Here is a 14,113-nt window from a genome sequence, read left to right on the forward strand (position 1 = left end):
CTTTAACAATTTCTAAGATTTAAAACAACTTTTATGTGTAGAGAGACCTAGAATACTAACTACATGCGTTGCATATTCCAACATTGAAAAATGTTTAAGATAAATCTTTGTCGAAATCAATAACTCTCCTCAGAAGTTAAATAGTTATAAGTATAATGAATGACGACTATGAAAAATCATACCTAACTTTTTTTTAGCAATTAATTATTTCATTCTTTTTTATAACTATAATTTACTTTGAAAAAGAAAGACATTATTTTATGTTGTCCTATTTCTCCATTAAATATCTAGAATGATAACTTGAATATATCTTTTTGTGCCTAAAATAAGTTTGAAAAGAATTTTAAAAAGAAGTTTAAGCTTTTGAATTTAGAAAGAAAAAAAAAACAAAAACACTTGAGTAGGAAGGATTTTCTTACATTGTATAAATTTTTCATACAGTGAAATTTGTTAATGTGTCAATAATTAGGTATAAGTACTCTTGTTATTCTTTTAGGTAAATTATGATAAATTTCTTGTGTTTTTATTCTTTTCTTCTATCTTATGATTGTTGATTTAATTATCTAAGAATAAACAAGTTGAGGTTTTTCAAATTTATTTTAACCAAGATTTCATTGAAATTCACGTTCACGATCCATTTGAGATATAAAATTAGAATTATAGTTTAGAATCATAATTTCAAATTTAATTATCAATTAAAATTGGTATAAAATTATAATTCTTATACATCTATATTTCTAAATTGAATTTCAAATTTATTTTGATAAATTTAATAAGAATAAGTAATAAATGATTTAGGTAATGTCAGATTTGAATTAAAAAAATAACGGTAATGATAATTGTGTCGACTGTCTAGTTATAATAAAAATAATATCAATAATTAAAATATAAAATAAATAATAATAGTAATAAAAAATATAATAATAATTAACAAAATTATTTACAATGAAAAGTAAATTTAGGAATTAAAATTTAAAATATACAACAAAAAGAGTTAATTTCAACGTTTAATTTTAATTTCTAAGACCAATTTCATACTCAGTCCGTATCAGAGAAACATTTAATTTTTGAATTATTAATAATTGTTTATTCCATAGAATTAATAAAACTTAAACTTGGGCTTGTACCCTTAATATAGCAAAAAAAAAAAAAAAACTTAAAATTGTCATACAATTTGAACATGTCATTTAACATATCAACTTTTTTTTTTTAATTACATTTTTTCTCTTTCGTTTTTTTTTTTTATATATACTTTCATACCTTAGCATGTCTTTTCAATATATTTATATCATATTAAATTAATATATTTTCTTCTTTAAGTAGACATTCAATCAAATGAATATGCTACTTCTTTTACATTCTTCAGTTAACACTAAACTTTTTTTTAATTAATATTAGATACAATAAAATTAAAGATAAAAATAGACTTAAATACTGTATGATAAATTTAACTTATTTATGTAACTTGTTATTTATAATAAATATTTTTATTAAGTTTAATATGATATTTTTAAAAGTCTAATTTAATTTATTAAATATTTTAATAATATATATCTTTAATAAGTCATTAAATCTCTTTATAAATAAATTATTGAATCATGTCTATATAAAAATCATAAGTTTTAATCTAAACAAATCATAACAAAATATTTAACATTTTAAATATTTGTAATAAAATTATATATTTTTATTTAATATTTTTAAACTACATATTTAATTTAAATAAATAAATCACTATACATACAATAAATACAAATTCATGTTAACATTATATATGTAAGATAAATTATAAAATAATAATTTAAAAAATTTTAGCAAACAACTTTCTCTCTCAAGTATATAACAGAAAAATTCATCAACTTCAATAAAAAGAATAATTTTTTTAATATAATATTTTATTTATTTTAAAATTTAATTTATTTAATATAAAAATTAATTTTTTTCTTTTAAAAAAGACAGCAATTAACATAATTATACATTTTACCTTTACTTGTTATATATCAAATGTTGACATTTTTTAAAATAGTTTAATTTTACACTGTATAATTATATTTAAACATTCAAACCAATTTTGTCATAATTAAGTTTTTTTTATCAAAATTTCACAACTTAATTTACAAGGATGACTTCATCGGTCATTATATATACACTTTATTTAAGGATATTTAGATTTATTTATTTTTATTAAACCAAAGTCGTGGATTATAAACTCTATTTCAAAAGAAAATAAAAATATTACTATTGTTTAAGTAAAAATTGTATATATATATATATATATATATATTATAATATATTCCATATAAAATAATTGTATTTAAGAAATAGTTGAACATTAAATAAATTTCTTCTCTTAAATATTTTGTTGTCTTGTGAAAAATTAACTATTTTTTTTAATTAGGATTAATTTGTCTCAATTACTTGTATGCATTTTAATAATAATAATAATATTATTATTATTATATATTATTATTATTATTATTATGTTCACAATAAAATAAAATATGATTATTTTTAAAATTTATACTCTAATTTTATATGTAATATAACTTATTTACTAAATTAACATTAATTAAAAAATAATTTATCAAAATAGTAATTTTTAAAATAATTATTTAAATTTTTTATTACATCATTTTAAGTTTCTTTAAGGAGTTATTTGAGAAAGAAAATTTTGAAGAGGAGGAGAGGAAAGGATATAAATTTATATTTTAAATAAATATACTTAAAATTAATATTTTTAAAAATAAAAAATATAAATTAATATATTAACAACAATTTTATATAATAATATATTTGTTATTATAAATAATATATAATTTTTTAATTTAAAATTTAAAAATAAAATTTCTCTTCTCTTCCTCTTCAAAAACTTTCTTCTAAACATACTCTAAAAAAATAAAATTTATCGAACACATTAATGATAGTACAAGCTATTAATACTACAAATTTTTAAAACTATATACCTAATTTTACATCAATAAACGTGCAATATTACTTTTGACTATTTTAAACTTAAAAAAAATTTATAATTTATTTTACTCTTAAAATATCATACTTTCCACATTTTTTAAAATTTTAAAATTATTTTAGTCTTAAGAATATTTAAAACATATTTTATTTAATAATTTAAAAATCACATGAATATCATACTATAATAAAATTAGTTATAAAATTTTAAAATTATGTTAATTTTAAACTGTTACAATTATAATTGCACGCAGAATGTGCAAAACTAGTTGTTTCATATATGTATATATTTATTAAGTTTTTTTTTAAATATATCTATTTTATTTACAAATTTTTAGTTTAAAAATATTTAATTAATGTAATCCATTAAAATAGTATATGTTAAATTTTTTTAGACCAGGTTAACTAAACGATTGAATATAATAATTTATAAGAAAATAAAAATTATATCTTAACAAAAAAATTCACAAAAACTAAATATAGATTATGCAAGTTTTATAATTAATTAAGCTAACTTAAAATAATATGACAAAAAACTGAAAAAATTAATTCTTTTTGTTTTAATAAATAATTTTTAATTAATATTATTCCTATAAATGAGCTTGAGTAATTTGTGTGTGCCCCGCCAAAGCATGTAGGAAGCATTGTAACGGTTATTACACAACACAAAAGCAGTAATAAAAACCATGACAATCATTTATTAGAATGTAGGCCATTTCACTGTTTTGTTTGGCACACATAACAACATAATCTTTGCAGAAAGAGATAGGGTGACATTTCTATTTCAGGATCGTGTCTTAAAATGTCAACAAATTCACCAACAATTGCAGCAAGATGATTAGAAGAAGATTAATAAGAAATCAGAATAAAATCAGAATATATGATTAATAGGAACAGAAAATGATAAGAAAATATAACCAATGGCAACCGAAAATGCCGAGCCAATGAGAACCGAAAATGCCGAGAAAATGTGAACCAATAGGAACCGAAGTCGAAATCCGAGGAGGCCGAAAATATGAAGAAAAGAAAGAATGTCAGTGCATTAAATAGAATCAAAATGAAAATAGTATTTATTTTGAATTTTTTTACAAAAATAAAATTAAATATTTTTTATCTTAATTATAAAAATATATAATATATTTAAGATCTATTAAGTGATAAAAAAATTTATATCTTTTTTTTATTATTAAATACATGTTTATAATAATTATACTAACTATATTATTTAATATTATAAATATTTTTTAAAATAAAATTTATTTTTATAAAAATTTTAACTAAATTAATTATTTTTTTGGTTTTGATAATTTAAGCTTTTGTTTCTTATAAACAAAAGTAGAGAGAATAAAGCATTATATATTGAATAATTTTTTATTAAAATATAATATTTTTAACACATTTAATATAAAAATATTATTTTTAAATTTTCAAACTAATATTTAAATTATTAGATAATAATTTTAAAAATATATAATAAAAGTGAAGTTTAATTTTTTCACATTATTTATAAAAATTTTATATTATTAATTAATTTAAGAATAATATAAATATATTTTTATATTAATAATATTAAAAAATTATTTTTTTAATATATCAATGATGATTATATGCGTATATATATAATTGATATATTTAAATTAAATTTATAAAAATATGTATAATTTTTTATTAACTTTTATTAAGTGTTTTTTTAGACATTTTATAAAAAGTGACTATGAAAGATAAAAAAATGTTAAATGTGATTTTTTTAATCTTTTTGAACTGGTCTGTGAAACTTTTCTTTCCTCACTTCACTCGCACTTTCTCTCTCTTCAACGTGACTTTGAAAGTTGTAACAGCTTGAAAGTTGAAATCTTAATTTTCATTTTCTTTTTTAACTTTATGGCCTCTTCTTTCTTGGAAAATCGAGCTCTCTTCCGCTCTTTCTCCTTATTCAAGTAAGTTAATATATCATTAATTATTAAGCGATAATTATTAATTGTATTATTTATCTTTATATATATAAATGATCAGGTGAGATCTACTCTGCAGGAGTGAATAGCACAGCTGAGATAGAGACCTGTGGCAGATGAAAAGAAAATCAGAGAAAGGTAAAGATTTCAGAACCCTAACGACTCTGAGACTATAACTCTGTACGGTCTTTCTTATAATTATGTGATGAAACCCCTACTTATCGTCGAAATTTGTGTAACTGGTCTTTTTTTTTTCCTCCTTTTCTTCAGCGTCAGATCCAACTCAAGCTTTCGCTTCTATCCATCATTGCATGACCCTAAGCGGTATAGGGATTTACCTAGCTTCAACGTTTTTTTCAACATTTTTTGTTTTTGCCTTTTGGAGCTGAATCATTGCCTGCTGTTTTGTGTTGGGTCCTTGATTTTCTATGAAGATCTAAGTTTTTCTTTTAAAGAAAAAAACTCTGCCTTAGGATTGTCATGATGGTTTTTATTTACGTTTTTTTTTTTGGGGGTCTTTTTTAAAAGTAAATATTTAAAAATAAAAATGATCATTGAGCTTCCTTTTTTGTGTTTGAAGTTCCCCTGTGATTTCCATTCCGGGCGATTTTGGTAATCAATCATGATAACCATGTATTCATTGTGGCTTGGAAGTGTTAGTTTTTGGCTGTTTCAATTATGGTACTTATGTTGTTTACATTAAACTAATTCAATGCAGGATTTGAGAAGACCAAAGAGGTTGATTTATCAAGGGATATTTTGTTGGATCAGCATTGAGAGTCTTAAAGGGTATTTGAGAAGTCTGGGATGAATTGGATTGACTTTCAATCATGATCAGGAGATGAGTGAAATTATTATTAAGGTTGTAATGAAGAGATTTTGGGATGGTATGCAGGTTGACTTTACCAAAGTCAGATTTGTATCTGATGATCACAGTTAATTTTGGATCATAGTAGGCTGATTGCAGGCGTACAAGGAGAAGCTAGTTGTTTGAATTGTTTCGTTGTGTCTTCAATTGGCTTGCAAGTTGAAAGTCCTTTGTCCTTCAGTTATCTTGCTTACTATTGTTAATATTTGAAGCTGCTAGAATGACTTGTAAATTGTAGTAGATGGAATGTTTTGCAAGTGATATACGTAACTAGCAGCAATATAATTTATGGCTCATTGAGTTTCCTTATTGAAAGTGTTTCTCTAAGTATCATAATTTGCCTGTAGCCTTAATCTTGGTGGTACTAAGAGTAAAATGGAAGCAGAGACTTTGAACGGCAATCATGCTCCCAGTTTTCTTCACCGGTCACTTCCTGCTGTTATACCTATGCTTATGATTTCATTAGGATATGTTGACCCTGGAAAGTGGGTGGCAATTGTTGAAGGAGGTGCACGATTTGGGTTTGATCTGATGGCCTTTGCACTTATCTTCAATTTTGCAGCAATATTCTGTCAGTACATATCAGCAAAAATTGCTATAGTCACCGGAAAAGATCTTGCTCAGGTATTACACCTTCCACTCAGTGATTTATATAATTATTCTGTTGATGTAATCATATAATTTTAAAATTTTCTGTGCTCTAAATTCCTCCCCCCCCCCCTCAACAAAAAAAAAGGTTCTATATGAATTTTGAACAATTTGTTTATTTTGTTGATTTTTTTAATGTCTGTCCTTCACCCTCTCAAGTAAGCAATTGCACATTGGGAGTTTATAGGATGGAAGACTATAGAATATAAGAAACAAAGAAATGAGATGATCCCTTCTTTTCCCACCTATCTTGTTCTGATATTAGGCTGTGTGTCTGGACATGAGCTACACTGTGTTATGTGTGTGTCAAGGTTACATGGCGTTTCTTTAATTTGCTTGTTGTGTTGATTATTGAGTCTGTTGTTGGTTTCTAGCTTTTCTTTTTTCCTACAAGCCCACTCAGCTACAGACTCTAATTGAACTTCATGCATAAACTTAATCAGTGTGTTTTGCTTGCTTATAAAGCTTCACTTTATTTGTGCCAAAGATTTGCAGTGATGAGTACGACAATTGGACATGCATGCTTCTTGGAGTTCAAACAGAACTTTCAGTAATTATGCTAGACCTGAACATGGTAATATTTCTCATTTTGATTCACATTCAAGATTTCCTGTTCTCTTTATAGCAAGGAATATGAATTATCTGTGCTATAAGATGTTATATACATTACTGAACTTGTTTTGACATGACCTGATGAAATACCTGTGTTGCTAGATATTGGGCATGGCATATGGATTAAATATTCTTTTTGGATGGGATTTGTTCACTTGTGTCTTTTTAACTGCTACTGGTGCTGTTTTCCATCTCCTTCTTGTTGTCCTTCTTGTAAGTATCATTATTTGCTTATTCATCAATCTCTGTTGATCAACAGTACACTTATGATACTTCCTCCTTGTAGGACATTGAGAGGGCGAAGATCCTAGGCCTGTTTGTGTCTAGTTTTGTATTTCTTTCTTTTGTATTTGGAATACTCGTTAATCAACCAGAAATTCCATTATCCATCAATGGAATACTAACAAAGATGAGTGGGGAGAGTGCATTTGTGCTAATGAGTCTTTTAGGAGCAACTTTTGTGCCGCACAACTTCTACCTTCATTCCAATATTGTACAGGTATTATTTCCTGTATTCCTATTTTTTCTCCTGTGCATGTTTGGTGAAACATCCACATCCATAGCATGTTTCCAAGTTTATATCATATGTATGTTTACATCCTGTGTTTTCCAGTAGTAGTCTTGCATAGCATTTCCTTAATTTTGTCTTGCTTAGTAGCAATAATTGCCGCCATTATTCATCTAGAAATACACTCCCTTACATAATTGACAGACAATCCTTATCTTATAAGTAAACTTTTGGGGTTGAGTTAGGCCAAACTCAAATTCAAGAGATTTAATATTGAAAATTTAAGGACAAGGCCAATTGTATGAAAGTCATCTCTTCATGTAATAAATATTGAGAATAGCATAATAAGCAGATACAACTTTTATTTTTTGTCCTGTTTTACTTTGAAAATCCATAAATCATGTGCCCAAGCATGTTTCTGGAACCATAAAGTGATCTAACAGTGTGGTTTACTTTAAAAAGGAAGCAGATTTCAGGTAACAAATCATTGAAAAATGTGGTCCTCTTTAGATGTTGTTTATTCATTTATAGTGTTTATAGTGTTGTGTATCATCGGGGAATACATAAGCTAAAACCTCAGTCTTAAGCCCCAATGCTTCTTCAAAGCTTGGGACTGGGAGGTGTGTGACGTCTGGGAATTCCTTGGTTCTGAACATGTGATGATACCTCAGCCGATGATCCCTGAGGACATCTTGACTGTTACTGACCTGCATGCAGTCCATCTAATTCAAGGACACATTGATTGATCATCCAGAATATAAAGTTTACTCATTAAATGCCCCACTGGAATATCTGAATCCCTCCAATTTAGCCTGCCACGTCATTAACACTTAATTTGCCTGCAATTATGGCCCTATATCAACCCATCATTAATACTACCCAAGTATAAATATATGAATGGCTGATTGGCAGGGGCATTATCACAAACCTTTCCTTAGGCTGGGCTAGGTCAGGTTACATTTGGTGTCCCCTATTCCAGTCTAGGATTTCCATATAATGTACCACTTCATATTGGTTTTTGTTTTGTCCATTTGAGACTTCATTTACATTTTTGCAGTGGCATCAGGGATCAACAACCATTTCTAAGGATGCTTTGTGTCATAACCATTTTTTGGCCATCATATGTGTCTTCAGTGGCCTTTATTTGGTAAATAATGTGCTTATGAATGCTGCAGCAAATGAGTTCTACAGTATGGATCTTGTTTTGGCTACTTTTCAGGATGCATTATCGCCAATGGAACAGGTCTCGTGTCCACCCATAATTGATCAATATCTGGATTTTTAGTTACAACTTACAAAGTCACATCTGTCATACACATTCTGAACATATCTAATTACAAGATTCTTATTGCAGGTGCTACGTAGTCCAATAGCCATGCTTGCATTTTTACTCATTCTGTTTTTTTCAAATCAAGCCACAGCATTAACTTGGAGTTTTGGTGGAGAAGTAGTTGTTCATGGTTTCTTAAAATTGGATATTCCGGGTTGGCTTCATTATGCTACAATCAGAGTAATTGCTGTTCTGCCTGCCCTTTATTGTGTTTGGAGTTCAGGAGCTGAAGGGATATATCAACTACTTATATTCACTCAGGTTGTTGTAGCTCTGCAACTACCATCTTCTGTGATCCCCCTTTTTCGAATTGCTTCTTCTAGATCAATAATGGGGGTGCACAAGATCCCTCAATTTGTGGAATTTATGGCATTGATCATATTTATTGGGATGCTTGGCTTGAACATTGTCTTTGTTGTAGAAATGATATTTGGCAGTAGTGATTGGGTGGGTAATTTAAGATGGAATGTGGGGAATGGTGTATCTCTCTCTTATTTTGTTCTTCTTTGCACTGCTTTTGCATCATTCTGTCTGATGCTTTGGTTAGCCGCCACACCTTTAAAATCTTCAAGTGTCCAATCATGGAACTGGTACAAGCCACAGGCCATACCAAATCCACGAATAGATACTGAGGAAACAAATTTAACTGAAACAAGGTATCATGGAGATACATCTGTACAGGTGATGGAAACATCACCGGCTCTTGCAAGGACCCTTGAGTACTCAGATGTACCAGTTACAAGCTTTTGTCATGATCTACCTGAAACTATCATGGAGCCTGACATTCATGTGACTACTGTAAAGGAGACTCATTCAATCACATCATTTCCTTGCTCCCCAACTTCTGTTGTTAAGGAATCAGCTTCCACTTCAGAATCAGAGGCATTATCAGCTGTAATTAATGAGACTTCTGATGTTAGATTGGGGGATGCCAAAACTTTGATAACAGAATCAATTGCCCCTATTGAGAAAACTGTAGAAGCTGAGGGAGATTCAATTGCCGAAAGGGATGATGATGATGGAGATTCATGGGAAACTGAAGAAACATCCAAAGTGGTCTCAGTAAGTGTTCCATCTTCAGCATCAGATGGGCCAGCATCATTCAGGAGCCTAAGTGGGAAAAGTGATGATGGGGGGAATAGCATTGGAAGTCTTTCAAGATTAGCAGGCTTAGGGCGTGGTGCAAGGCGTCAACTAGCAGCTATTCTTGATGAATTCTGGGGACAACTTTATGATTTCCATGGACAATTTACCCAGGAAGCCAAGGCCAAGAAACTGGATGTTTTACTGGGAGTAGATTCAAGACTTACTGGTTCTTTGCAGAAAGTAGATGTATGTGGAAAGGAACATACTGAATACATAACATCTGTAGGAAGTAGAGCTCCTGATACTTTGATAAACTCTGTTCCATATGACTCTCCCCAGCAGCGGAGGATTCAAAGTAATTTAGAGTCTTCCTATGGGCCTAGAAGGAGTACGTCCTCACTGCGAGCAAATCCCATCCAGTTTTTAGATGAGTATGTTACTTCCAGCCGCAATCTCCTTGATACTGGTGAAAGGCGCTATTCCAGTGTGCACAATCTACCTTCATCTGGTGCCTGGGATTATCAGCCAGCTACTGTACATGGTTATCAGGTAGCATCGTATATTAGTCAGGTTGGTAAAAACACAAATTCTGATAACTTAAATAGTCTAATGGATTTTTCTCCAATGAAATCCCCTTCCATGGGTAATACAAACTACAGGAGTTCTGTTGCATTCCAAAAGTTGCAAAGTGGTTCAGGTTTAGGCCAACCCCCAGGGTTCCAGAAGATGCCTGTCTCTAAGAATTTTCAATTGGCATCTGAGAGCTCTTATTATGATTCTCCCTCTTCTGGACCTGGTGATAATGCAGTCAGTTCAGTTAATACTAAGAAATACCACAGCTTGCCAGACATTTCAGGATATGCCATCCCTAGCAGGGATGTTTACATGTCTGATAATAGTGCTCCATGGGATGGTTCTGTTGGCGGATATGGAAATAGGAGTCGTTATGAACCGTCATTATATCTGAATTCTGGATCAAGGACGGGAGCTCCTTTAGCGTTTGATGTACTCTCTCCATCAAAAGTCTACGGAGGAGGTGCACTTCCTTCTCAGTTGAGTTCTGGTTTTGGTACTGAATCCCTCTGGTCCAGACAACCTTTTGAGCAGTTTGGATTGGATGATAAAATCCATAAATCTGGAACAGATGTTAGAATTAAGCCTAGTGCAACTGCTCAAGAAACTACTTCGCTTGTGGATATAGATGGCAAACTTCTTCAATCTTTTAGACATTGTATTGTGAAACTCACAAAATTGGAAGGGTCAGATTGGTTGTTTAGACAGAATGATGGAGCTGATGAAGAGCTGATTGATGGTGTTGCTGCCAGGGAGAAATTCATTTATGAAGTTGAAACCATGGATATGAGCCGGGTCAATTGTATGGGAGAAACTCGTTATTTTTCTTCTGATAGGAAGTCATGTTCTTCAATGAAAAATAACGAGGTAAATTGCACTAATTTTTCTGTGTCCGCAATCCCTCACTGTGGGGAAGGATGTGTATGGAGAGCAGACTTAATCATAAGCTTTGGGGTGTGGTGTATCCACCGTGTTCTTGACCTTTCACTTATGGAGAGCCGGCCAGAGCTTTGGGGGAAATACACGTATGTCCTCAATCGTCTTCAGGTAAATTTTAATAACCCTAAAGTTTGAGTTTCAGTTGCTCACTTCACATGTACTCAACAGTCTACATTGGATGCCATTTGTGGAAATGACTGTTCATACCTCATGGAGAACTTGATGTTTATTCTCTTAGAATTTGTTTAGGAGTTAATTTTAGGAGAAGGGAGATAAAGGAAGGTTTATTTTATGGTAACTCTTGGTTGAGAGTTTTTAAATGTGAGGAGGAGTTTTAATGAACCCTTGAAAAACTCCCATAAACTCATATTTTTAAGTTTTTCAAATTGGAGGATTTCTTGTTAACCTGCCTCCCTTCTCCTCTCTTTCTTAACCCTCAAAACATTTTCTTCTTTCTCCCGTCAAACTTCTAAAAAAGCTTTAAGTGGTATTTCCTTTGGTTGTTGGTTACATGAAGATCTTCTTCCAATATGGTATTTGTATGCATTCATTGCTCATCAATTTAGATCCATTAAGTAAGCACTATAATATGACTGCTTGTTGCATGCCATAATCTGCTATCTAGGATACAGCTCTGCCTTTCCTTGTCAAAGCTACTCTATAAAGTTTTCTACATTTCATCGGTCTTATTTGTCAATTTCTTTCCCCTTTATGAGCAGGGCGTCATTGACCTGGCTTTCTCCAAACCTCGTAGTCCCTTATCACCATGCTTTTGCCTTCAAGTTCCCATGACACACCAGCAAAAGTCCAGCTCACCTCCTACCAATGGCATGCTGCCCCCTGCTGCGAAACCAGGCCGGGGAAAATGCACAACTGCGTCAATGGTGTTTGAGATGGTCAAGGATGTGGAGATGGCAATCTCTAGCCGGAAAGGCCGCACAGGTACTGCAGCTGGTGATGTAGCTTTTCCCAAGGGAAAGGAAAATTTGGCATCTGTTCTCAAACGGTACAAGCGTAGATTATCCAACAAACCAGTTGGCACTCAAGAAGGGATTCGCAAGATTCTCACATCAGTACCATACAACTTATAGTATTTTGCCCTCTGAATGCATTAACACAAGTAGTGTTCCTTGGGCTGTTTTGATATGTTAAGCAGTCCATGCTATGTATCAAGGACTGTTGTATCCGTGTACCAAGGTCCTTCCTGCATATTATATTTCCTTGTATGTTATATACAGATAGGGTTAAATTACTATTTGTAATTGCAATGAAATCAAAAGAAAAAAGTGGTTAGATGGAAACTGACTTCTACATGTTGGCTTATTTTAAATGTGCTTCATCTCGCAAGTGCATGCAAGGCGGGGGGAAACAAAATGACCAAAAAATGTCGACATGTTTTTAATTCAGGTGTTAATAAGACACTTGGTATGGTTGCCAAGTTTTCAACCATTCCAGTTTTAGTGTGGAGAAGGTGGTTATGCTTTTTGGTTGCTATGAAGTTTTCTACTCATGTAATATTTCTTTTTGTCCCGCCAATTCTCATGCGTTTTACAGGAAAATATTAACAATTATGAGAAATAAGGATCAGGTGACTTATATATTAAATTAATAAATATATAATGAATGATGTATTATTGAATGAACATCTTTTTGTGGGGTTTATGGGGATCTTCTGTGATATTTTGACTCTATGAGGTTATTAACTTGTTTGCAAGTAAGTCTTACCATTATTCTAACTTAAGGTGTTTTAAGATTACACTAATTTTGTTAATAAATTTCCTAAAATCATTTTTAAAGTAATATTGAATATATTTATTAAATATCTTTAATTTTTTAAAATTTTTGTTATCTCTGTTAAGAAAATGGAAAAAATATTAATGGAGTAAGAAGTTTACAATAAAATAAATTTATATTTCCCATACATCAATATTTTTAAAAATGAACATATTATATCGGTAAAGATACTGATTGATTATTTATTAATTTAAATATAGTTAAACTTAAAACTGGGAATTATTAATTTCATCCTTATAAATATTATAATTTTAATAACTTTTTCTTATTTGTTGTCAATAAAGAGAGAAATAATGATAAATTTATTATTGACAACGTAAAACAACTCAATACTAAATAATCCATTACACCTTAGAAGTTGTAGTCATTTCAATTTTTTTATACATTGTAATAATTTCAATTGGTCTTTACAATGTTATATTAAAAATCAACGATGAGAATAACATTTTTTTTTGGGTCCATATGATGAGGAAAAATACTTAAAATTGAAAGAAAAAAAAAAGACCATCCTTTATCATAATACATGTCCAAAACATTAGCCTTGTTTGACAAAAAAAAGAAAAACTTTAATAACTTCAAGTAGTTTTTACAATGTTATATCGTTAATTAACGATGAGAATAACATTAAAAAAATTGAAAACAGCACAAAAATAAAGTTTTCAATTTTTATTTTTAATTTTTTAAAAATAATCTTTTTGTAATATATTTTTCTTTATCATAATTTATTTATTATCATATTTATTTATTCTACCTAAATATTATAAAAATGTATATTTCATCTCTTTACATATCACATTTTTTATTTGATTCTCAGAAATATCATCACCTTATTTATT

At 29.7% G+C, this 14,113-nt stretch overlaps 1 protein-coding gene across 1 annotated transcript; it reads left to right on the forward strand.

The window, feature by feature from the left end:
- The first annotated feature begins 4,853 nt into the window (after window positions 1–4,853).
- On the forward strand, window positions 4,854–13,115 carry LOC113872097 (ethylene-insensitive protein 2-like). The gene is made up of 9 exons (XM_027509363.1): window positions 4,854–4,904; window positions 4,999–5,057; window positions 5,638–6,411; window positions 6,923–7,009; window positions 7,150–7,260; window positions 7,334–7,546; window positions 8,613–8,798; window positions 8,910–11,591; window positions 12,203–13,115. The coding sequence occupies exons 3-9, from the start codon at window positions 6,163–6,165 to the stop codon at window positions 12,572–12,574; spliced, it is 3,900 nt and encodes a 1,299-aa protein (XP_027365164.1). The 5' UTR covers window positions 4,854–4,904; window positions 4,999–5,057; window positions 5,638–6,162; the 3' UTR covers window positions 12,575–13,115.
- The last annotated feature ends 998 nt before the right edge of the window (window positions 13,116–14,113 follow it).

This window comes from Abrus precatorius, unplaced genomic scaffold, assembly GCF_003935025.1.
Source record: "Abrus precatorius isolate BTA unplaced genomic scaffold, Abrus_2018 Scaffold7, whole genome shotgun sequence".
NCBI lineage: Eukaryota > Viridiplantae > Streptophyta > Magnoliopsida > Fabales > Fabaceae > Abrus > Abrus precatorius.

Excerpts from the sequence above, each read along its gene's own strand:
- LOC113872097 (XM_027509363.1), top strand. The coding sequence starts at position 6,163 with ATGGAAGCAGAGACTTTGAACGGCAATCATGCTCCCAGTTTTCTTCAC. Across the intron at positions 7,010-7,149 it reads TTATGCTAGACCTGAACATG|ATATTGGGCATGGCATATGG; the intron begins GTAATATTTCTC and ends CTGTGTTGCTAG. Across the intron at positions 8,799-8,909 it reads CATTATCGCCAATGGAACAG|GTGCTACGTAGTCCAATAGC; the intron begins GTCTCGTGTCCA and ends TTCTTATTGCAG.